This window comes from Raphanus sativus, chromosome 5, assembly GCF_000801105.2.
Source record: "Raphanus sativus cultivar WK10039 chromosome 5, ASM80110v3, whole genome shotgun sequence".
NCBI classification, from domain to species: domain Eukaryota; kingdom Viridiplantae; phylum Streptophyta; class Magnoliopsida; order Brassicales; family Brassicaceae; genus Raphanus; species Raphanus sativus.
The window spans coordinates 30,335,084-30,361,216 of record NC_079515.1 but is presented as its reverse complement, the minus strand read 5'-3'; the positions used below and the strand labels follow the sequence as shown (position 1 = coordinate 30,361,216).

General features: G+C 33.7%; 4 protein-coding genes across 5 annotated transcripts; 2 read left to right on the top strand and 2 right to left on the bottom strand.

Annotated features, from left to right (window-relative positions):
- Nucleotides 1–7,543: 7,543 nt before the first annotated feature.
- Nucleotides 7,544–9,640, bottom strand: LOC108860054 (RING-H2 finger protein ATL60). The gene has a single exon (XM_056986591.1). It carries the CDS (start codon nucleotides 8,804–8,806, stop codon nucleotides 7,874–7,876), a length of 933 nt encoding a protein of 310 aa, XP_056842571.1. The 5' UTR covers nucleotides 8,807–9,640; the 3' UTR covers nucleotides 7,544–7,873.
- Nucleotides 9,641–9,775: 135 nt separating this feature from the next.
- Nucleotides 9,776–12,424, bottom strand: LOC108857685 (uncharacterized). 2 transcript variants are annotated; one of them, XM_018631694.2, is made up of 7 exons: nucleotides 12,229–12,424; nucleotides 11,605–11,958; nucleotides 11,465–11,517; nucleotides 11,333–11,370; nucleotides 10,938–11,259; nucleotides 10,558–10,853; nucleotides 9,776–10,489 (listed from the first exon to the last, which is right to left on the bottom strand). In XM_018631694.2, the coding sequence occupies exons 1-7, from the start codon at nucleotides 12,266–12,268 to the stop codon at nucleotides 9,964–9,966; spliced, it is 1,629 nt and encodes a 542-aa protein (XP_018487196.1). In that variant the 5' UTR covers nucleotides 12,269–12,424; the 3' UTR covers nucleotides 9,776–9,963. The 2 variants fall into 2 exon arrangements, with proteins under 2 accessions (XP_018487196.1, XP_018487197.1); XM_018631695.2 differs by lacking the exon at nucleotides 12,229–12,424 and having other exon boundaries at nucleotides 11,455–11,517; nucleotides 11,605–11,680.
- A 670-nt stretch (nucleotides 12,425–13,094) lies between these two features.
- On the top strand, nucleotides 13,095–14,848 carry LOC108860036 (uncharacterized protein C23H3.12c). Its single transcript, XM_018633945.2, has 8 exons — nucleotides 13,095–13,445; nucleotides 13,626–13,690; nucleotides 13,791–13,889; nucleotides 13,993–14,040; nucleotides 14,141–14,210; nucleotides 14,291–14,362; nucleotides 14,447–14,539; nucleotides 14,614–14,848. Exons 1-8 carry the CDS (start codon nucleotides 13,251–13,253, stop codon nucleotides 14,752–14,754), a joined length of 783 nt encoding a protein of 260 aa, XP_018489447.1. The 5' UTR covers nucleotides 13,095–13,250; the 3' UTR covers nucleotides 14,755–14,848.
- A 4,497-nt stretch (nucleotides 14,849–19,345) lies between these two features.
- Nucleotides 19,346–21,936, top strand: LOC108805094 (26S proteasome regulatory subunit 7 homolog A). The gene is made up of 10 exons (XM_018577055.2): nucleotides 19,346–19,557; nucleotides 19,742–19,823; nucleotides 19,895–19,986; nucleotides 20,064–20,141; nucleotides 20,220–20,281; nucleotides 20,422–20,566; nucleotides 20,686–20,904; nucleotides 21,002–21,183; nucleotides 21,293–21,468; nucleotides 21,558–21,936. The coding sequence occupies exons 1-10, from the start codon at nucleotides 19,471–19,473 to the stop codon at nucleotides 21,713–21,715; spliced, it is 1,281 nt and encodes a 426-aa protein (XP_018432557.1). The 5' UTR covers nucleotides 19,346–19,470; the 3' UTR covers nucleotides 21,716–21,936.
- The last annotated feature ends 4,197 nt before the right edge of the window (nucleotides 21,937–26,133 follow it).

Genomic DNA, 26,133 nt, shown 5'->3' with positions numbered 1-26,133 from the left:
GTATTTCAGGTTTATGGAAATAAATTTTCCAAAAATATAATTTGGTAATATTCAGATAGAATTATGGGTACCTTCTCGGTTTATGGGTCTGATTTTGGATAAATTTTTGGGTATTTATAGGTTCTTAGGGTATTTTTGAGTTTTCAGGTATTTTCGAGTTTTCAACTCCAGTTCGTGTATTTCAGGTCACTTTCGACCCGCTCTTTATTCATATCTGCTGTAGATGGAGAAAAAGATATGAAAAAGGTGACAAAGAAGCTACACATGAAGATGATGATTTTGGTAATGTTTCAACAAAGAAGACAAATCAAACTTCGGAATATCAAGATTGGATGAAAATTAATAGTGTAACAAAGAGAACACAATGAGTAACCATGAAAATAACTCCAATACAAACGAATTATTTTATCTACATTTTCTTTTAAACAAGAAAAAATATCGATCAGCTACACAGATTTACGAACTGTTAATGGAATTTTGTATCTTACCTTTGAAGATGCTTATAATGCTCTTTTTATTTGAACTATTATTTTATCTTTAGGGATTTTTCAATTTCTTTGTAAAATTTTGTTCAATAATAAATTAATAACATAAAGTTATATAACATAATAATTTCAATACAATTATCAAAATCAGAAGCCTAATCATTTTGAGAAAAATTACACAAGTAAGATTAAAAATAAAACACAGATCTGATACAAAAATACATATATAATAACAAAAACACAAATTTATAAATTAAATTTCAAAAAACATACAAAACCAAACAAAACATATTTCCGCCCTTTTAGGGCGGGTCAGTATCTAGTTACTTACTTAAATGTCTCTTTTTTTTGGTCAAAGACTTGCTTAAATGTCTCTAATTTCACATCTTGCCACTTTATAAGAGAGCTTTGTTTCTTATAAGTTCCCCTAACCAGGGATGGGTATTTCGATTATTTTATCGGTTCGGTTTGGCTTTGGTTCGGTTTGGTTAATTCGGTTCAGTGATTTATCCAACCAAAATAAACCATATTTATTTCGGTTTAGATCGGTTTCGGTTTAGTTTGAATTCGGTTCGGTTTAACTTTGGTTTGGTTTAAAACACAAACACATGTTCATAAAATCATATTGGCGACTATGAAAACCTAAACTATGATCCAATATAAAACCGAAACAAAATACTTTAAAAAACACAAAACATTTATAAGAACAAAATCAAATCAAAGTTAATTATAATAAATAGAAAACTAAAAAAACATTGTTAATAATGCCTCTTAAAAATAAACTATGTAGACTAAATCTAATATAAAACTGAAAGAAAAACCTTAACAAACTACAAAAAGTTTATAAGAACACAATCAAACAAAAATTAACCAAAATAAATATAAAGTAAAAAAATTGTTAATAAAGTTAACAATTTAGTTTTATGATTTTAGTATATTGTATATTTCTACTATGTTTAATTCAATAATAACAAAAGCACATTGGTTATGAGTTCGGTTTAATTTGGTTGGTTTAATCGGTTTCGGTTCGATTGGTTCGGGTTGGAAAAATCTTAACCTAACTATTTTATAATAGACTTTGGTTCGGTTCGATTGGTTCGGCTCGGTTTTTTTGTCCACCCCTACCCCCAACAAAAGTTTATTAGAGGGGTTGTATTCAATTGAGTGTTTTAGGTGATTTGTATCAAAATGATAAATTCAATGTTATTCAAACTTGAATTTTAAAAATTCATTTAAAATCCACTGTTATTGAACTTGACATTTCATAAAGTACTATGAAATCCACTGTTATTAAAAATATTTTAAGTTATAGAGTTTTAAAGTTCTCAATTGATTTTAGTGTGTTTAGGTGGAGTTTCTTAATTAAAAAAAAAACTCAAGCCCATAGTTTTAGGTGATATTTTTTTAGAAAAGTTTTAGCTGATATTCTAGAGTGTTTTGACAAAAATCATCCAAAACCTCGTTACAAATCAAATCATCTCAAACTTTAGAATACACATCCTCTTAGGCTAAAAAGTTTTTCGTGTGTGACAAGTCATAACTGTTTCTGATTCGTTTTTTGAACAAGGATCGTACTCGTACGAGCCTTGTATTTTCCTTTTGCCAGTTTGTTTTTTATTTTAACTTTTTGGGCTTAAAAGTTAAAAGGTTGTTCAAGTCTTGGCAAGTATAAGTTGAGTCCAAGAAGAGCAAAGGTACCTCGTTTTCGTTCAAGAGCTAGGGTTTAAAGGTTGTTCAAGTCTTGGCAAGTATAAGTTGAGTCCAAGAAGAGCAAAGATACCTCGTTTTCGTTCAAAAGCTAGGGTTTAAAGGTAACTAACCCGCCATGAAAAAACTGAAGCAGAACGTCTCAGAGGATCAACGATCCAACACACAATCTTTGACCCCAGGAAGAGAATACTCAAACCTCCCAGTTGATCTTCTGATCGATATATTCTTGAGAGTCTCATCAAAGGCTATAGCTAGACTTCGTTGCGTATCTAAACTCTGGTCTTCAATTCTTCGTCGTCAAGATTTCACCGAGCTGTTCCTGACTAAGTCCTTGACTCTTCCACGGCTTCTTTCGGTTTTCAACTTGATGACAAGCTGTTCTTCTCCTCATCGCTTCAGACTCCAAAGTGGGACAAGACATCATCTCCTGTTATTGTCGATCATCAAACCTATTTCCCCAAAAAAATTCCAAATCATCAACAGATTATCACCATTTAAATGGATTGATCTGTCGTCAGGATCAGAGGCCAAGATCGGCGGTGATTTGTAATCCCAGCACGGGAGAGTCTCTAACCTTACCGGAAGTGTCAACGAAGGGAATGGATAAAAGAAGCTATTTTAGAGGATATGATCCAATTCAAAAACAGTTCAAGGTATTGTGTGTGGCCTGGTATATCTCTAATGTATACAATTTACCCCAAGATCATCGAGTTATGACCTTAGGGAATGCAGAAGATTTATGGAGGATAATTAAGTTTTGCAGACCTCATTATCCTTTGCATAATACGATATGCATCAACGGCGTTTTGTATTACCTAGCTAAACTCAGCGTGGATTCAAGGATGACTATGGTAGTTTCATTTGATGTTAAGTCTGAGATATTCAGCTTTATCGACATGGATGAAGCCATGTCAATATCTTATTCTTCTTATACTTTTATCAACTACAAAGGTAAACTAGGTCTGGTTCGCTTTACAGGTTGGTATCAAAGAGATCTTGAGATGTTCATTCTAGAAGACGTTGGGGAACATATATGGTCAAACCATACTTACCAATTGCCTCTTTTGTGGAAGAGTATAAATGAGAGAACTGAGTTACACATTGTTGGAATAACTGGTACATGTGATATCACTACAAGAAAACACCCGGAATTCCGACGGCGGTTCCGACGGACACAAAAGTCGTCGGATGTTTTTGACGACTTTCAGACCGATTTCCGACGAAAACAAAAAATATGAAGTCGTCGGTATTCCGTCAATATATTCTGACGGAATACCGAGGAAAAGAGGTATGTCGGTATATTCGACGACATTACGACGACATTCTGATAAAACATGGTTCGTCGGTATTCCGTCAGAATATACTGACGGAATACAGACGATATTTCGATCAACATATATAACCGTTGGGGTTGTCGGAAATTCGTCGGTGTATTCTGACGGAATACCGACGACATAAGATTTCATAAAAGTTTTGATATGTTCTTGGTAATCCGTCAGAAAATACTGACGACATTCTGACGGACTGGACATGTCCGTCGAAATGTCGTCAGTATTTTCTGACGGATTACCGAGGACATATGGTTTCATTGAATTTTCGATATGTCCTCGGTAATCCGTCAGAGTCCAGTCCGTCAGTATTTTCTGACGGATTACCGAGGACATGTGTTTCTACAAAATTTCAAACATGAAAATCTACAAATTTATATGTCAAAAGTATGAAAATAACACATGATAAGTCTTTAGTATAGTATTAGATCACAACCGTTCAAATATAACAACTCATTTAAATATTTATGTATGCATATCATTGTTTTCACAACATCTCATCTTAACATTCATATACTTATACAATCATATTTATAATCTTACACTACAAAAAATGTTGTTGTGTTAAATCATGTTATAAAAATATATTTATTGTTAAATCTTTATGCAAATACTATATTTCTTATCAAAGATTTGGATTTTGCATTTAGAAACTTGAAACCAACCCCTAAACACTAAGTCGTCGGAATTCCGTCAGAATTTTCTGACGGATTACCGAGGACATATGGTTTCATTGAATTTTCGATATGTCCTCGGTAATCCGTCAGAAAATACCGACGACATTCCGACGGACATGTCCAGTCCGTCAGAATGTCGTCGGTATTTTCTGACGGATTACCGAGGACATGTGTTTCTACAAAATTTTAAACATAAAAATCTACAAATTTATATGCCAAAAGTATGAAAATAACACATAATAAGTCTTTAGTATAGTATTAGATCGCAACCGTTCAAATATAACAACTCATTTAAATATTTATGTATGCATATCATTGTTTTCACAACATCTCATCTTAACATTCATATACTTATACAATCATATTTATAATCTTACACTACAAAAAAATGTTGTTGTGTTAAATCATGTTATAAAAATATATTTATTGTTAAATCTTTATGCAAATACTATATTTCTTATCAAAGACTGGATTTTACATTTAAAAACTTGAAACCAACCCCTAAACACTAAGTCGTCGGAATTCCGTCAGAATGGGTCGTCAGTATTCCGTCGAAAAATACTGACGGACAATATATCCGTCGGTATTCTAATTTCCCCGGGAAAACCAAACCGCGTGAAAATTTTCACGAACCGCCTTTTCGTATATATTTAATGATTCTGACGGAATACTGACGAACTTCGTCCGTCAGAATCATTAAATATAAAAACCCTTCTTCTTCTTCTTCTTCGTTATCACCGCCTCTCTCTCAAACCTCTCCGCGATTCCTCTCCTTCTGACGGCGATTCCGGCCAAACTCGAGCTCCCTTCTCCGGCGAATCACCTCCTCATCCTCATATCTCTTCTCCAAACCCCTAATCATGTAAGAACCATCCCCTCCTCATCTAATCTCAAGTTTTTAGGGTTTTGGTTTTTAGATTTTAGGTTGTTTGATTGTAAACCTGAATTTTAGGTTGTTTGATTGTAAATTCTAGGATTGAATGGATAGTTTAGGATATATATGTTTGGATTGTTGTTTGGTTTGTTGTTTATTTTTTTTTGGATTTTTTTGGTGTTTTGGTTAAAATTCAAAACGTTTTTTCAAGTTTTAAAACGTTTTTTGATTTTTTAAAAAGTTTTTTGATTTTTAAAAACGTGTATATGATTTTTAAAAACGTTTTTATGATTTTTTCAAAACGTTTTTCAAGTTTACAGTATATATAGAATTCTTTATAATTTTTATACACACACACATATATATATATATATATATATATATATATTTTTTTTTAATATTTTATAAAGTTTTATACATATATATGTATAAATCATGTATAATAAAAAATTTAAGAATTTTTTATAATTTTATACATATATATATATATATAAAATTTTAATATTTTATAATTCTTATACATATATATATATAAATTTTTAATATTTTATAATTTTTTATACATATATATGTATAAATCATGTCTAATAATGGCGGTTTTTTGATCGAAGCAAATGAGGGTAATCCCGTTGATAATCTCCAACTCATCAAGGTGGCTCACACTAACAAGAAGACGGGTCAAATCCAAGACGTTGTCATCAAAGGTGTCGTTGAGATGATGGAAACTGAAATAGCATCTCAGTCTCAGTCTCAGCCTCTCTCTGATGACGGCGATTCTACAGGAGCGTCAACCAACTTGTCTCGATTGTAAATCAATGAGATGGTTGAAAAGGTAAATTTCAAAATTAATAAGTTTATTTTATAAGGTAGTTTATATACTAACTTTAAATATTTTTGTAGGCCGTTCCTAAAAGGAAAGGAGACCGTTTAGTTGGGCTGGCCCGCCGTGCTTCTTCGTATCCGACATCTTCTTCGCAAGCTCCGTATGCCGATCCCATGATTCTCGAGGAGCTGCATGACAAAGATGAACGGATTGTGGCATTGGAGCAGCAGAACGCCACTATCCTTACCGAGAACCAAACCATCCTTGCTGAGCTGGCATCGCAAAAGAAGACCACGCAGAGATCATGGAGAAGCTAAACCGTTTGTTTCCTTCGATCAGTTCTTAGTTTTTTTCTGAATTTTAAAATTTTCTAAATGTTTTTTTTCTATTTCGGTTTGTATGAATTTAAACTCTACAATTATTAATTTTCACTTTCAGATTTGTTTTAATTAATTTTTTTTAAATTGCAAAATTTAATTCTAATAAAAATAATTTAAAAATGAAAAATTTAATTATTTATTTAATTGAAAATACCGACGACATTTCCTTCGATCAGTTCCAAGTTCGTCGGTACTTTCCGAGGATTTAGTCCGTCAGTATTTTCTGACGAACCAAGTGTCGTCGGTATTTTCCGAGGACATGGTTCGTCGGTTCGTTCTGATTTCCGATGAAACATGTTGTCGAAAATGCTCTCGGAATGTGGTCGCAAGTTCGTCAGTATATGGTTTCTCGGTATTCGTCAGAAGTTCATCGGTATGTCTGACGAAATTCCGACGAAATTGAAAATACCGACGAAATGATATCGACGGACGGTTTCGTCATAAATTCGTCAAAATATGCCTATTCCGACGACATTCTGACGAATTTGTCTGTCAGTATCCTCATGTTTTCTCGTAGTATATAGTGTTGTCGGCGTACTTTGTAACAGACCCTCTCTACGTTTTCTACTACAACCTCGACAGGAAAGCTTTGACAATATCTGAAATCCGAGGATTTAATAAGGAGTTTCAAAATCTTAGGGTTTACACCTTTCAAGACTATGCAGAGAATGTGTAAGCTAGCCTTATGGAACGGGTAGGAACTTTGTATTTCCCTTTTTTATTGAAACTCTCCTTTTTTTTTTTTTTTTTTTACTTTTGATTGGTTTTTGTCTTAAACTTTGGGTGTTTGTTAACGAAATTTTACATACACAATTTCATATTTATTTTTTAAAACCATTTAAATACAGAACACAGAGGTATAAATCAATTCCAAAAGAGCGTGGATATACTCCATGAATATTTTCATCTTGATGATGTCAGAATCATTCGTGGTTTAGCGGTAAGTAGGACGGAGAGGACAAATACTTATGGATGGATATTTATGGAGTCTGGAAAATACATAGTTAAATCGGGATTTCGAACATAATCAACATATCCAGATAAGGGACCAAAAATACAGTTTTACGGCCCCAACTTTAAACTACTATTAGCGTTCGCATGGAAACTTAAGTGTTCTCCGAAAGTAAGGCATTCCGTGTGGCAAGCATTATCTAGCATTTTACCAGTAGCAAAGATTCTTAGAACAAGAGGAATAGATTGTGACTCACAGTATAGCTTATGCGGTGTGGAAGAGGAAACTATACATCATGTACTCTTTAAAATACCCCGACATGACGATATTACAAACATGGGTTTTATCAAGAATCCCTTCCCGCCTTGGGATCTTCTCAGCCTCTTCGATTTACACTAATCTAAATTATCTGTTTTGGAGGGCTCCGAAGGAAATCGATTCTGATTCTTTCCTATGGATTATATGGTATATATGAAAGAATAGACTAGCCATGAACTCACTGGAATTTGACTCCATTGTGTAGCAAGCATTGTTTAATCAATCATCTATAGTAATGTTGATTTGAATCAAACTATATATGTCACACTTAGCGTAAAACACACCAAAACATAAATTCTTGAATGGATTCAAGATTGGCTATTATTTCAAACATTGCTGTTATTGGTACCGCTTGAACCATTAATGCAAACAGCACCTTTCTTCTCTCTACTCAACAACTTCTTAAGTGATCTTAACCTTGTGAACATCGGTGACTTAGGTTCTTCTTCTTCTTCTTCGATTCTCTCCGATAAGTTCTCACTTGAACTCACTGGAATATCCACCACAACCGCCGTTACTTCTTGTGCTCTGTTACAGTTATTGGTACTATTAGATTCGTGTTGATGATCATTAGAACCAAGACCTGCACTTCTAACTTGATCGTGATCTCCCCAAACTAGTACATTTGTCGGGAAGTTCTGAGGTTCTGTCGGAAACCCAAGAACAGAGCTCTGATCTTGAGACGAATGCCCAGATTCAAAGTTTTGATTTTGAGACAACAAACCCTCACTTCCTCCATGTCCTGTCTCTTCAACAGAACCAACGGTGTTTCTACAGAGAGGACAAGTGGAATGAGATTGAAACCACATGTCGATACAATCAACATGGAACCCATGGTTACACCCTGGCAAAACCCTAGCTTTGTCCCCGTCAACGAGGTGAGAGAGACAAACAGCGCATTCTAGCCCGTCTCCGAAGTCGCGAGACTTGAAAACAAGGATCGGTATCGAGTGGAGGATCGTAGAGTCGAGACCGGCGTGGCGAGGAGGATCTTCTTGGCCTTGGGCGAAGACGAAACGACGTCGTTGGTTGTTACGGCCGATGACTGTGGAGCCAGGAGTGTCGGGCTGGGTTTGGTTTAGGCTGAGATTGTGTTCGACACGCCACCAGAAGAGCCTAGCGTAGAGATGAAGCAAGAGGAGGAACAGAGTCGCTGTGAAGAGGGATACGATTGCGAAGACGATTACTTTCCCCATCATGTCTTCTCCTTCAAAGTTTCTGCTGAAGATGGAGCCGTTAGAAGCAGATTCTTCGTCCATGTCGTTGACAAATGGTGAAACCCTAAAAACTTGGTTTGTTTTTTTTTTTGCGTGGGAAGAAAGGATCACGAAAGATTATTACATCGAGACAAAGATCGTGAAGAGTAAAAGCTGTTAGAACCTGAAAGATCGGTGAAGCTTTATGATGTCGAAGTTTGGTTGGAGGTCCATTAAGTCTTTGAGGAAACTGTCTTTGGAACCATAACTCACGGCACAAGGGAGATGTGAAACAAAGACTGGTTCAAGATTTTGAAGAAAGGTTGGGACACAAGTCAGTGGAACACGCTTTGGGTTGTTGACTTGGTTCAGTCGGTTTATTTCCTCATCAGATTGTCAGTCAATATCAGCTTTTAAAATTCATAAAATGGTTTACTATTCCAAAACGCAACATACGTATTGAGTTATTATACATATACCAATTGTCACTTTACAAACTGGAAGTGCAACCTGGTATGAGACCAATACTTAAGAGCTAATGAACATTATTAATTTTTTTTTGTCTCTGGTTTATGGTAACAATATCTAAGAGCAATGTTGAAATCAGCTTAGGTTTGATAGATAGATAGATTATTATGTAGTTTACTTTTTAACAGCAACAAGTGTCAATTAGGAGTCATTTGGACAGAACTAAAACAGAGCAATAAGGAGAGAGTCTTAAACAGAAGAAAGTGTTGACTTATCTTTCATCCCTTTTTGTCCTTTTGCTTTAGTCGCTGGAAGTAGCCTGAGAAGGTAAGCATGGCCTCCACACAATTTCGTTGCCAATATCCACTTAATTCTATTCCATTAATTTTCAGCTCTGCTGATCTCTAATCGGATCACTTTTCTCAAACTCTCTGTTCTTCTATTATCTCTGAAAAGTCTTCTTCGCTCAATCCTGCTCTCGTTACTCCTTTTTTGCTTCATCTCTTTCCAAACTTTCGGCATAGCTGGTTTAAGATATCAAAACCTTTTTGTAAACAACTACTCTAATGGAAACTAGCTATCTATAAATATCTTGTTTGACCCCAAAAAAAATACAACTGGTACATCTCTCAAACTGGAAACTGCTTCTCTCTAAAGCATATAATGAGACCAAAGAAGCCAAAACTAATTGAACAAATATGATGATTTCTTTTTTCTCTGCTAAATCGCTACAAGAAGTTGATAAGACAAGTTTATGCTGTTTCTGTGACTTCTACGAGCCTCCCACGAACCCACTTCTTGGTTACATTTCCTGACTCCAACGACTCAGCCTTTTCCTCCATTCCGTGGTACACGTTAGAACCATTCGGGAGATGAGGACTCTCCGTAAGCTTGATAGCTCCATTAGACTCTGTTGGTTGATGGACTCTGGTTCCGTTTGGCTGCTTTGTAATGTTGAATGTCTGCAAATCGCTAGGCTTCATGTTCAAGTGAACACTCTCTCCGTTGATGGTGAAAGTGTATGTTCCGTTAACATCTCCAAGATCTTCTTGATCAGTTGTAACTTCGGTCTCTGATTCATCAAGAAGACTATTACAAGGCTGAGGTGAAGTCCCATCCTCATCTGAAGCAACCTGCCTCATTTCTATAGACTCAATCAGCTGTGTCGCTTCTGCTATGAGCTTTTTACTCTCTAACAAAGATGCTTGAGCAACAGGGCTTGTCATAGCAGCAATCTCCAGAACATTGGTAGCTTTCTCAGCTTCTGAAATCAAAATCCTGATAAGAATTAGAAAAAAAAAGGTTAGTTACAATTCCAAACAAGAGATATGTTAAACAGTACTGACCTTGCTCGTTCCACAGCATCCATCTTCTTAGATTCTTCTGCAACTCTTTTAGCTCTGATGCTTTTGATCATTTCCAGCTTAGAACTCGCCAAAGGATCTTTAAAAACAGGTGTTCTCCGCTTTCTTACTTTCACCACTTTAACTTTGATTTGCCTTTCTGGTTCCCTTGTAGGTTTATTTGCAGGGCTCTTCTTTCTCGGCTCTGCATTCCCACTTGGTCTTCTACGTCTCCTCTCACCACCTTCAGGTATACCGTGATACTTTGCCAAGCCAGAGCAAACCCTTTCACGGTAAGACTGACCAGAGAGAAACCAAACCGAGTTAAAACAAAGCATCTAACACAAGTTTGGTTTGATCAAATTTACAAGACTTTAACTTACTGGATCAGCCCATTTAGCAGCTATTGCTTCTGCGATTTTCCTTCTTTGTTCAGGAGATTTTGGAGCTCTTCTGTTGCTTTTAGCTCCTCTAACGGCTTTCCTCTGCTCTACGCTTTCCAGCCATTCCAGTTGATTCTGCTGATCCATGATCTTGTAAGAATCCCACTCAAACTCTTGTTCGTCGTCTGTGTATCCTTTTTTAGCAGCTTCTGCTAACAAGTTTTGCCACTCGAAATGACATGTCTCCTGCACTTTCCTCATCTCCTTCTTCCTTGCCCATCGCATCCGCACTCCTTCACCAATCTTCAACCGAGTCTCCTCGCTGTAAAAATCATGCCAATGTGAGAAGATAACATTATGATAAACACACGCACAAAAAACAAAGCAGTACTGACTTTTGAGCGTGTCCGAGGTTTGCTAACTTCATCTTGATCTGCAAAAGGAAGAAGAGAGACAAAAGGTTCTATGAGTTACTAGTGGCCAAATCTTCAAAGAAGACATATATGAACATTCTTACATGACATCACCTTTGGGTTTTGCATTGCAATCTTTGTCCTTTCTCTAATCTTCTGTAGCGTCTCTGCATAAACACAAAAAAAAAGCGACTAAATGATAAGAAAGTGCAGATAGATTGCTGATGAAATGTCGAAGCAAAAAAACAACCCACCAGGACTATGCTTCCTGCCTTTGTTCCAAGGAGTGTTCCCTCTATTAGCTTTGGAGATCCTCATCCTTCTCAACCTTTCCCTTTCCTCCACCTCTTCTCCATCATCAGAAGCAGATAATGAGCAGCTTTGTTCGTGTCCTTTCTGAGCAGGATATTTGGTTTCAAGAGTGGCCACTGCAGTGATAAGGAATTTTCCTCTTCGTACATGAAGATGATGACCCGTGTAAGATATTAAAGTCTTGGAGAAACTGGATTGTCTCCATGGGTTAGGTAAGGTTTTAGCATGGTTAATAATACTCTGAGCCCCCAGTGGAATAAGATGAGCTTGCAAGGAAGGTTGGACGGTAGCAATATCTGCAAAAATTAAGCATGTCAAAGATAAAAATTATACAGTGATAACAATGTGAAACAGACATCTTCAGGAGCTAAGAAACTGGGAAACAGACAGCTATGGATATGTATGTTATTATAAATTTTTTTTTTTTTTAAAAGCTTAGCTTTATTCAGACCCAAGACTGCAAATGCAATGAATTGTAATTCAAGAACGATACCCAGAAGATAAGAAACAAAAATTGAGAAGAAAGTGGAATTCTAAACAGTAGTAAGCAAGCATCAACCGCATACCTGTAAATTTACCTAAACAAGGCATTGAGAGATCATTCATCCCAGGAATTAAAAAAACAACAACACAAGGAGGAACTTGAAACCCTCTTTTTACTTGCGAGTGTATTGTAAGATTACACGCAACAATACATTGGTAAGATATTTAAGTTCCTCTGCCGATAAAAAAAAAGAAGCGAGGGGTTTTGCAGACAGACAAGAAGGATAAGCCAAGCCACACCAAATATAGCAAAGTTCAACTGAGACCCGTGTTTTTAATAACCCGACCCGTATCATACCATATTGTCGGGAAATTTCGCGGTTATTATTGGGCCGGTCAAACAATTAATTAACAAATCTTGAATAAAGTTTACTAGATGGTGGTCCAAAGACTTTGATTGAGCCTAACCCGGCTAATTTTGCTTACTGCACAGAGATTTCCAGATTAACAAAAGCTCGCGTCTTGTAAGCTCTCATCATATGGAGTATAATAATATAAACAGTATTTTTTTCTTTTCTTTTTGGAACACCAATATAAAAACTTAGCATTAGTGTATCATACTTCTCTGTAACTCATTGCTGTTCTGATGCATTTGACATGCAGCTCCTAATATAATATAAGATTGTTATAAAAGTTTCTAAGTGACGTGTGAGTTTCTAATTGCTTATCCAAATGGCTAATGGTTTAAAAGCAAACACTAAACAATTTGTTATGTGCTTATAATCTGTCATTATCCTACCAGTTCTGATCCACAATCTCATAAAAGACAATTGTTATACTTACAAACACCTTTATGTTATCTGTGTGTTTTTTTTTTTGGGCAAATTTTTTTTTTTTTGGGCAAATCTTTTTATCTGTGTGTTTATATGTATATATCTATCCATTTAATGCTTCTTCGACTCGGTTTAGTCGGTCGATAATTATCTTAAAAGCTTCCATCTTTCCTTTGAATATACGCAAAACCCACGTCCTTTATAGCAATAACCAGATGACAGATTGACGAAACCTCACTAAAAAAATCGGAGCTTTTCTCCAAAGTGTGATCATGAGAGCGAGATTGGTGGTGTTCCCGATCAAAGGGAGGAAATGGTGTTTCAGCAGATCCGTTGATCCTTTCGCTGCTCAAGCGCCATCCGGTGTTACTCCCACCACTGTACGAGGTTTGTGGAAGAAGTTATCGTCTGAATCGAAGCCCATCAATGCCAACGCCGAGCTTCTTGTCGATTTCATATCTGACAAGGTAGACACTTTGAAACTCTTTTTCTTTCTATATATACATAAAAGCGGACATACCCGTGTGTTTATGTGGCGCCTAGTGAGATCGTGACCAATAAGCTTTCGTCGTTTTGTTTATGATCAAAAGAAAATTATACATTTTTGTCAGTTTTGATGACTTGTTGCTGTTTGTCGTGATGATTAGATGAACAAATCGTGGGCGGGTCTTGAGAAAGCGCCTGAAGGATCAATTAAGAACAAGATTCATGGGTTTGTAAATTGTCATTCAGACATATCTTGAGGCTTTTTGGCTTTGTTCTATGTTTTGATAAGCTTAAGAGTGTTTTGAATTGTGGTTTGGGATGTGTAGGTTAGGATTGAAGCTTCTGGCTCGTGTTAAGCCGTCTGAGATTTTCTTGAAGTCTATATCTAAGGAGGTCACTTCCATACAAGTCTCTTATCCTCCTAGGTATCTCGACAATGAACGATAAGATTTTATTAAGCCTTCATGAGTATGTTCTGGTGAATTTAGATTAATTACGGTTTTAGCTAATCTATATCAAATGTTTCAGTTTAGATCCTAGACTAGTACGCAGGAGACTACGCCACATTGCTTTGAGGTAAATTGTTTTATTTGCTACCCAGTGTTCTACCGTTTTCACATTGTTGAGAATCTTTTGTTTCGTCTGACATGATTGTTTCTAATTGGATGATCTCTAGTGGAACAATCCTGCACAAGAAGTACCTGATTGGCTCAGTAACTTTGCTTCCATTGACCAGTGCGTTTATGGTATGTACATGAAAACCTTAGCATTTCTGTTTAGTTTCTTCATAGTCCAGCAAAGCCTTTTGTTGTTTTATTCCATTTAGGTATTGCCATTACCAAACATACCATTCTTCTGGGTTTTATTCCGCACATATTCCCACTGGCGAGCTCTTCAGGTCTGTGATGTCTTACTTCCCGGTACACAATCCCATTATCATAAAGGTTATATATGAACTTTGGAGTCTCCTTTGATATTGCAGGGAAGCGAGCAGCTGCTTAAGCTCCTACCAAACCAAACTGATAATGCAGATGAAACCAATAACAATAAGAAGAAGCCTCAATCTCCCACATGTGTAAGCTGTTTTACTCAACAACTTAAAAGGTTTCTTCCTTGTTTCTTATTTTGTCTTTGTTTCTCATGAGACAGGTTTTGCTGCCATCAGAGGAGTTATGCCAGCTACTTCGTGAAGGTAACAAGGAAGGGCTTGATGAGGAGACCCTAGTAGAGATTTGCAAATTATTTCATCTCAATAAGATTGATGTCCTTAAATATCGCAATCTAGTCTAACTGTCATTTTAGGCTCTTTTGTTTTCCTTGGAACAAATTTTCAGATGTTTGTAGCTAATTTACGCTTCAATTCTTTTAAGTGTTTTTTTTTTCACTCGAACTTCTGAAAAAAAGATATCTGTTACTAGGAAACAGTTGAATTTTCAAATTTGCACTAGGAAAAGGAAAAAGAAAACATAACAATAAGCTTCTTATTGTTTTGGTAATAATACATAACAATTAAGCTTCTCAGCCATCAAAGCAAAGAAACAAGAAAAACTTTGGAACAAGAAAAGGAATCTGAATGGAAAATAAAAATTTAATACAAGAATATTGATGATTATATTTAGGGAATTTTTGGGAAAAGGAACAAATAAACTAAACTATTGTCCCCTTAATATAAAATCAAATTTTGTTACTTTTGGACTTTCACTACTCTCTTTGTAAATAAAATTTTATATCAATATATTTACAATAGAAAAAATTAAGAGAAATATAAAACATTAAGTAGTCAAACATGTGGATATATGAAAAATATTTTCGGATTCAAAAGAAATTTAGAATAATGAATTTAAAAATAGACTAAAGATGTTAGAATATCAGATCTATCATCTACGACAAATTAAAATATGCAATCTAGGTAAGACACAATAATCTACCATCCGTAGAATGCCTAATACACCAAAAACATATCCATCTAGCAAGAAAGAAAGCAAAATATACCAAATACATTTTAATCTACTAAAACAGAATAACCAATCTTCCATTCCTTCAATATTCTATAAGTTGAGAAGAACATAATGCGTAGATAACAAACATATATTTACATTTCTAGAACATACATTCTTCCATATTACTTTCATCTACTTACGTATATCTACGTTTTCATCTATTTTCTAACTATGGTAGAAAATGAGTTCTACTAGATTTGTAACAGCTATCCGAAAATCTAGTTAAATATAGTTAGAAAATATTCTCTAAATCTTTTAAATATTTATTGCTTTCCTTTTATAATTTATGGAAAAACTGACCAACACCGTCTTCTTTCTTGATATATATAAGGAACAATCTGTAGTAACATAACAATTATGTCATGGTCTAGTGGGAAGAGAGAGTAGTTTTAGTGTCCATGTCCTAAGTTCGATTCTAAGAAAAAGTGTTTTTATTTGTATTTTCATATCTCATCAATCCAAATCAATATATGTGTAAATTCCTTTGGCCATGTAGCTGTGTACATAAGCGTTTTGATGCGTAACTAGAATCTCTTTCACTTATGAATATGTCATTTTTAACAACAAGGATCTAACAAGGATCAAAGACTATGTAAAGAGCATATTAGTTTTTTTTTGCATATAAATTTTTTTTTTTTAAATATTGTAAATTCTTCTTCTTTTTTAATGCTTTGTGTAATATTGAATAAGACCTATAAGGTCATACATAGCCAAAGGCCAGCAAGAATAATGCAAAGAAACAAAAGTTACCACGGATGTGGCAGCTCAGTTGGTTTAAGCGCAGCCGTTGGTGGTGTTGCGCTCCTGGGTTCGATCCATCGTGGGAGGAGTGTCCAGGGTCTTAACAGGTACAGATGCAGGTTGGCTCCGGGCCTAAGTAGGGGGATTAGGGCCGAAGGCCCGAACCTCCGACCTGGTTAATCAAAAGAAAAAAAAAAAAAGAAACAAAAGTTGCAGAAATACTAAGATATCAGTAGGAACTGTCGATGGCCGTATTAACAGTCATATACCTCGGCGGCTCACACTGTTTCTTCCCTCCTCTGAAAGAGGAGCAATGGACCCGGAAGCAAAACGGGATTGTCTCCACGGAGAGGACGGTGTGATTATGCAGAACTGCAGCAGTTTTTGAAATTAATATAAATGACTAAACATGATTTTCATTATTGTCTATACTATAGGGACAATGATTTTGGTTTTACTTCTAAGGGGACAAAATCTTAGTTGTTTTGTTCTCTTTTTTCCAAATTTCCCTTATATTTATATGTGAGTAAAAACTTGTTCAGAAATTAGCAGTAAATAATTTTTTTAATGTTATTTCTAAAGCTTAACGAAATAAACATAAAGAATATGCATTTTAGATGTAATTCGACAAAACAATACTAAGATAAAAAAAATTAGGCAAATAATACAATTCTTGTCTGTTTCAATAAATTGTAATTATAAATTTATAATTTGTATGAGACCATATGTTTATTTAATTCTAAAAAGTAATTTATCCATTTGTACTTTAAATTAATATATCTTAAACTAAACATAGTTAATTATATTTTAATATGTTCATTAACTTATCGAGTATTAAATCAAAGAGTTTGTATTGTAAATAGTTTTATATTAGTTGATGTCCTGCACCTTGTACGGATTAATATATCTACAAACTTTACAATTTTAAATTTAAATGTTTATTTTATACAAAATAATTTAATTAGAGACAAATTTTAAATTATTATAAATTATAAAACTTCAATATTTATATTCGTAATCAATGTATTAAATTATGCTATTTTATTTCATAGTTTTATTTATTTGATGTAGATTCTGGATCATAATCTTTTATATAATAAAAATTAAATTAGAAAAATTCTATTTGAGATTAAACACATATTGTGTATAGAATGAAAAGAAATCATGTACCACTGAAGTCTGAAGGGATTATTAAACACACAACTATAAAACATCAACAAAATAATGATAGTCTAAGAATGTTCAGTCCATTAAAACTGAACCATTTAGAACCAAATCAAACATAAATAGTAAAAATAATCTGGATTTGTAGTACCGTATAAACTGAATGAATGTTATTTATAAGAACCACAATATATGGATATGGTACAGTATATTAAGCGATCAAAGCGAATAAACCAAAGAAACTGATTAATTTAAATATATTAGTATACTTATATAAATATTTTATAATAATCTCTATTTTATCAATATTTCCAATAAAAATAAGAGAAACTCGGAATAATATTATTCATTGAAATCATAAACTAAATATAAGATAAAAATAATGATGATATTATCGGTATGTATTTTAATACCAATTTATAATATTTAATTAATTCAATATCCTAAAATATCATGATAATTATTATATATTAAATACATTTTAAAAATAATAGTATATATATTAGTAGGATAGGTTAATGTTTATTAATTATCTTAAATATCATATAAATATATAGATACCAAATATAAATTTAAATAATAATATTAATTAAACTAATGACTTATCCTAAAATCATGGAAAATATAAAAAAATTTAACTAAAATCATGGAGAAGATGACAAGTGATTAATTATCTTAAATATCATATAAATATATAGATACCAAATATAATGTTAAATAATAATATTAGTTATACTAATGACTTATCCTAAAATCATGAAAAAAACTAAAATCATGGAGAAGATGACAATTAAGCAAATTCACTTCTCAAATAATAATAACTAGGTTTGTTGCATGCATATGCGAGCACAATTTTCTTACAAATATTTATTAGTTTATATATTTTATTAAATTATATATGTTTATTACTGTATTAATTTTTGAAAACACTAACATATTAAAAATATTTTTGATTTTGAAATCTTATACTTTTATCACTTTCTGTACACTTAGTTTTACTTATATTTTGCTCATATTTTCCATTTCTTTTCCATTATTTATATTTTCCATTACATATATTTTTCTCATCTATACTATTTAAACATAAAAAATAGAAAATTTACTTACAAAAAGGTAATAGTTGGATCAATATATTTATTGTTAGATTGAACAGAAATTATATATATTTTTATTAAAACAATATGATTAATATAAGTTCGTTTTATTTAATATATTTTTAGATTTTGGATAATTATTATTAATATTAATTTTAATAATTTATCTAATCAAAAAAAAATTAAATTCTTTTTTTTTATTTTGTGGTTAATTTATGTTTTATTCATTATGGGTATAAATGATATTGACCACTCTAACATTTTTATTTTACAATATATTTGTAGATTTTGGATAATTTTTATCATTTTTAATTTTATTTACTTATGTAATCAAAAAAAATTATTTTTACTTTGTAGGTAATTTATATATTTATCCATTAAGGATATAAACAATATTAATCACTCTAATATTTTATTTAAAAATATATTTTAAAATTTTGGATAATTCTTATCATTATTAATTTTAATCAGTTACCTATCATAAAATTAAAATTCGTTTTTATTTATGAATAATTTATATGTTTATTCATTAAGGTTATAAACGATATTAATCAGTCTAACTTTTAACGTGAGAGCTCCGTTGCGAGAAATCACTTCGCAAATAATAGTATATATATAAAAATATAGAGTTACATCAGTTAAAAATTATTTAAATTATGTAATGTTTAGTTTAGTAGGTTATTGTATTGTCTTGATTATGTAAAATTATTTCTATAAATATATAACAAATAATTATTTTTTTCTGAGTTACAAAAAAAACAAATAGTTATTTTTAAAATAGCGGACCGTTCGTGAGTTGGGCCCAATTTAGTCTATTCAACAAAAATATGATATGGGCCGAGCTTTAAAAGAGGGTCAAGGCATGGGTTTGCGCCTTTGGAAAAAAAGTCGTACAGCATCTTCAATAGTAAATCGGACACTAGAAGAGCTTCTCCTAATCGTTTCCTCTCCGGCAAGACAACTTGTCTGAACTCAATTCGCATTTCTCCGATCGAAATCGGGCGAAGATGTCGAGAGATATCGAGGATGAGATCAGAGACGAGAAGAATCCTCGCCCACTTGACGAAGATGATATCGCTCTCCTCAAGACTTATGTAAGCCTCAATTCGATTTCTATTACTCTTCTAGATCATCGGAGATTACGGATCCAGAGTATCTTATAGTTTTCTGACCATTTCTAAGCCAATTTGATGTTTACTCCTGACTAATTCGACCTAGATTCCTTCTTTTATGAGCCTGAGTAGTCCCTTTTGGTTTAATTGTTGATGAATCTGGTAGGGGTTAGGGCCATACTCTGCACCGATAAAGAAAGTGGAGAAAGAAATCAAGGACCTTGCCAAGAGGATCAACGATCTCTGTGGTATGCACTCTTTCTTACTTAGCATTAGTAAAAGGATAGACCTTGTTAATAAGCTTACATTTGCATTGCAGGTATCAAGGAGTCTGATACTGGTTTAGCTCCTCCCAGTCAATGGGATCTCGTCTCTGATAAACAGATGATGCAAGAGGAGCAACCTCTCCAGGTTACTACCCCTTTCTTTCTTTTAACCATATATTATTATTCTTCTTCTCTAACCGGTAGCTTTTAATTACTGTCCAGGTTGCTAGATGCACAAAGATTATTAGTCCAAACACTGAAGACGCCAAGTACGTCATTAATGTCAAACAGATTGCTAAGGTACATTCAGCTAGATTGTTTTTTTTATTCCATGCAGAACCAGTTTAGGTTTATAACTGGTTTTGTTCTTGACTGCAGTTTGTCGTTGGCCTTGGAGACAAAGTTTCTCCTACTGATATTGAAGAAGGCATGCGAGTGGGGTATGTCTCCTGTTTATGAGATTGTCTCTGGTTTAATTAGTCAGTTCCTTCTGTGCTCTACGTATATTTTATCTTGTTGTTTCTATCCCTTTTGTCATATGGATGACAAAGAAGATTTCGTTTTTGATTTGTTCTTGCAGAGTTGATAGGAATAAGTACCAGATACAGATTCCTCTACCTCCCAAAATCGATCCTAGTGTCACCATGATGACTGTTGAAGAGAAACCTGATGTTACTTACAATGATGTTGGTGGCTGCAAGGAGCAGATTGAGAAGATGCGAGAGGTATGTTACTCAACTTTGTTATCATCCTATCTTATCTCATCACCTATAGTGATAAGCTTACTGGTGTGGTATAGTTTCTAATTGTTAATCGTTTTGTTCTCTTTGTGGATTGGTGGTAGGTCGTTGAACTGCCAATGCTTCACCCAGAGAAGTTTGTGAAACTTGGAATAGATCCTCCCAAGGGAGTTCTCTGCTACGGTCCTCCTGGTACCGGTAAAACCCTTTTGGCTAGAGCTGTTGCCAACAGAACCGATGCTTGCTTTATCAGAGTCATCGGCAGTGAGCTTGTTCAGAAGTATGTGGGTGAAGGAGCTAGGATGGTTCGTGAACTGTTTCAGGTAATCAGTTTGTCAACATTCCTTCTTGCTATCTTTATTTTGTCTAGCAAACGCTGATATATTCTGAAATGTGATTTACAATACTCGGTTTTTGCAGATGGCACGGTCCAAAAAAGCTTGCATTGTGTTCTTCGATGAAGTTGATGCCATTGGTGGTGCAAGATTTGATGACGGTGTAGGAGGTGACAACGAAGTCCAGCGTACTATGCTTGAGATTGTGAATCAGCTTGATGGGTTTGACGCTCGTGGTAACATCAAAGTTCTTATGGCAACCAACAGGTCAGTCCATAATCTCATCACCAGGCTTGAGTAAACTAAACTAAACTACACAACACAACTATACTGTTTGACTCATTGTTTATTTTTTGGTTGTACTCTGTTATTCCAGGCCTGACACGCTAGACCCTGCTCTTTTACGTCCTGGACGTCTTGACCGTAAGGTTGAGTTTGGTTTGCCTGATCTGGAGAGCAGGACCCAGATCTTCAAGATTCACACAAGAACCATGAACTGCGAGAGAGACATCCGTTTTGAGCTCCTTGCTCGCCTCTGCCCAAACTCAACTGGTAACGGTCCCAAACCAGTAAACATCTCTCGTATACTCTCTCTTTTCTTTTGGCTCTGACTTGTGGTTATGTGAATCTTCTTCTTGCAGGAGCTGATATCAGAAGTGTGTGCACTGAAGCTGGAATGTATGCAATCAGAGCTAGGAGAAAGACTGTGACTGAGAAAGACTTTTTGGATGCAGTGAACAAAGTCATCAAAGGTTATCAGAAGTTCAGTGCAACCCCCAAGTATATGGTCTACAACTAATAAGAAAGACATGACGGTTGTTTCAATTTCTTTACATGTCCCAGACTCAGAAACTCTCTTTGTCCTTTGTATTTCTCCGCAGCACGTGTGTTTATTTATTCCAGTGACTTGTTTTCTTCTTTAGTGCCTGACATTTCTACTCTTTATGAATTTGGTAACCATTCTGAACTTCGTATATTTGTTTGTTTGTTTGTTGCAATGGTATATTTGTTTCACTCCGATCTTCGTTGTTATAGTTATGACAGATTGTTCAAAGGATTCTGGAGCAAACTTTTTGAAAGGGATCATTTCCAGAACAGAACAGTTTTGACTCCCACAATTACTATATAGTGTGCAAGATCACTTCACAATTTTTCAAACTACCATAAAATAGCAAAATCTTTGACTATTAAAAATAATAATTTTACGCATATGACATTTACCTTTTTATTTATTTATAGAAGCAAAAATAAACGAGTCTAAAGCTTTCACATATTAGATGAGCAAAAAGTTTGGAATTTTTTCAAGATTAGATTCGGTAAAAACGGAACATGCTATTTTAGCTATATCATTTTTTCTTTTAGAATTTCCAAAAGAAAAATACATCATTTTTTCTTTTAGAATTTAAAACCATTATCAATTCACTTAAGTCATATATGACGAGGAAAATCCCTCAACTATGTTTTACAGTCTTGATTATCTTCATCATTCTTATATCAGGTTTGTATATATATTTTAAGTTTATCTTAACATATTACATATACTCGTTACAAAATAAACTGATATTGAATATATTATTTTGATATTTCTAAAATATCATTCTGGCTACATTGTGTAAAATACATCACTATTTATATAGTTTAGAAGTTTTTATTTCAAGTATCTCTTTTATGTTAATTTCATAACATACATAAGAACTAGAAACACGAATTTGGAGGTTTTTGTAAAAATAAATATATATATAATTTATGAAGAACTATAATATAGAAATGTTTCTAGATATTTCTTTCTTTGCGCTGGGGTATTCGACTATAAAGTCATACCTATCATCGCCTAACGGACCAACAGAAGGATCTCCTTCGAGATACCTTTTGTATAGAGGGTCTTTTTTCTTTCTTCTTCGTCTTCGTTTTTCATCGTCGGATTCGTAGCTCCAGTAGGCGTCTGAACAGGCTGTGCAGTTACAGATGTTAAAGCGGCAGTGTCCATCTTCATCTATGAAAGGATATACTATATTTCCGTCTTTATCAAATTGACAGGGCCTTGGGATGTCTTGTTTCTTAGCTGGGCCGTAGAAATCTCTTTCATCAACCTCGATGGCAAATTGAGTAAATAATTGGTAAAATGTGTTTTTCATAACTATTAATGCCCTTTTAAGTAAATTTATATAATATATTACGTTAAATTTGTACATTCTGTAGTAAAAATATTCACTTTACCAGTAATATTCAGAAATTATTCAGAGTATATCTTCACCAAGAAAAAAAATAGTTTGTTGATTAAATCATATATAATCTTTTTTTTTTTTCAATATCTGTTTTTCTATTGGGAATACTTCTTAAAACAAAATTTTCAAAATCAGTCTTTTTTCTTTTCAAAAAAAAAATTATATAATTTGTGTTACAAAATTATATTTCAGAAAAAATAGAAAACTAGTAATATATTTTTTCATTTTGACTAAAAATTCAGATATTTTATATTCAACAGGAATGATAGCAAATGCACAACCAAAGAGAAAATATTGTGATGACCAACTAATCCCTGTAAGAAAAGATGGATTGTGTGGATTCTGAATGCCAAGTTAAATGTCGTGAGAAACGCGGAGCTAAAGCTAAGAGTTGGTGTTTTGGGTTAAAAATCAAAAATTGCTTTTGCGCTATTCCTTGTTAACGTTATAGTTAAGTATGGTGAATAAATATGATACTCAACCATAATATCTATGAAGATTTTTTTTTACATTCTTACTCTATTTTTTTCTCTTTAATAGAACAAACACTATTATATTTTTATCCGAAGCCTTAAAATAATGTATTGAAGTTTACATATAAATAAAGTATTGTTATATTTGTTTCGGATTTGTTACATTATATATAATAATGAAATGTTAATCAAGACACAAGTCTTATTATGGACTATATATGAACCTTTATCTTTTTATAGAAACTTCATAACTGAGTATGGCGACATGCATCAGACTTTGACATTTTCTTACCTGATATCTTGGCTTCCTCTAAGCTGAAGTTTGCAGATTTGTAACCCTTTACTAAAGTGATCATAAACAAGCTTCATTGGTGGATGACTAAGTTCTTGTCCTATGCTGGAAACATTAGGTTAAACTCATTAGTTTTCTACATTATGGTGAATTTCTGGAGCCAAGTATTTATCATGCCAAAAACGTTTTAGGCAAAAGTTGATTCCATGTGATCATCCGGCATGGAAGCAAGCGTAAAGCTGAGGGTGGCCTAGTATAATCTTTTGTGGATAGCTGGGGTAAATCCGTAAATGAAAACATTTTCTCGAGATAGAGTTATGGTTAATATCGGTCCCGGCTTACTTTATCGATGTTACCTACTCTAAGGAATGGTCTTATCCTTGTGCTCCTTTATCGATCCAGGCTTCCTTCATTATTCCCCTGACCCAATAATTGTCATTGCTTTTCAGTTTTCTCCCATACAGTTGTTAGAGTCATAAAGCTCAACGCTACAGAATACAGACATGATATAGAAAACGTTGGAAATACCAAAAAGAGAAACATCTTACAGAGTAAATATCCAATTAGACAATTAAGTCTAAATTATGTTAAACTAGTGGTATTTCGGCGCTACGCTACGTGCCATGTCCTTTTTTTTATTCTCTGTTATTATATGTTTAGTTTTGTAAAATATGATGGTTGGAATTTATATTTATATTGATGTGATTTGTAATAATTTATCATTAAACATATGTTTTCACGATTTCTTTTTCAATATAAAAGGTATGAGAATTTGATCGAGAAGAAAGCCAATTTTTTTAGAAGTAAACATATTTTGTCAAGTAAAAGAATATTTTTAAAACTGCAGGAAAATACTATTTTAAGTAATTGAAAATAGTATTTCCATCTTCAGATGCAATTTTCGGCTTCTGGATAGGCAGATTAAGGACAAGGCTTACATCGCCGATTACATCTTCAAGACTCATGCAAAGCTGGCTCTGATAGACTTTTTTCCTGTGATCGTTTTTCCTTCATCAACTGATATCCTTCATATCGGTTTCTCAGATTCTAGAGGAATTTTCAAAAATACCACTTTCAAAGTACCATTATTCATCTTTACCACCACTAAAGACACATTTTCAATAATATCTTATTTATTAAAATGGTAAAGACTCTTATATCTTTGTTTTTATATGTTTTTCAAAATTCTAATCCCAAATTCTAATTCCTAAAACCTCCAATTCTAAACCCTAAACCCAAAATCTTCAACTCTAAACCCTAAACTATATACCCTAAATTCAATATCCTAAACCCTAAACCCTAAAGTCTAAACTATAAACCCTAAATCCTTAACTCTAAACTCTAAATCTTAAACTCTAAACCCTAAACTATATACCTTAAACCCTAAAACATCAAATCTAAACCCTAAATCCTAAACCTTTAAATCTAGACACTTCATTAAAAGTAGTGGTAAAAGTGGTTAGTGTAAACATGAAAAGTGGTAGTATGAAAATGGTATTTTTGGCAATTTCTCCAGATTCTACCTACTGGTTTTGGGCTTATGATTCATTAATTTTTGATAATTAGGTTTGGGTTGTTTAAAATATTGGCTTTGGGCCGGCAGACTATAGCTCATGGGCTTGTAACTTTTTTACACTTTCTGCATTTTAATACGAAAATCATCAGTCAAAAAAAAAGTAATTGAAGAAAAATGAAGATGAGTGGATTGAGCTGCCCCTAGGTAGGGCTGGGTTGCGGGTCGAACCCGCCCCGCATGACCCGCAACCCGCGGGTTTTAATTTTCTTTTTGCTCAAAAATTCCGACCCGCACAACCCGCATACATATATATTTATATCCGCACCCGCCCCGCTTAGTTCTGCGGGTAACCCGTGGGACCCACGGGTTATATATTTTTTTAAAAATAATTATTTAACTTATTTTTTTTCTAAAAAAATTATAAATAATATAATTATAATTAAAAATTTATATATTTTTATATATTTGTAAAAATTTTAATTATTATTTTTTATATTTCTCGTATTTAAAAAATATATATACCTTTTTACAAAAAAAAGAATATTTTAAAAAAAAAATTTTAAAAAAAGTTTTTGCGGATTAGCGGGTACCCGCGATTCAAAATCGACCAACCCGCACCCGCCCCGCACAAAATATTCAAAACCCGCACCCGCACCCGGAAACCGATTTTTGAAAATGGTTCGATCCGCACCCGCCCCGCGGCGGATCAAA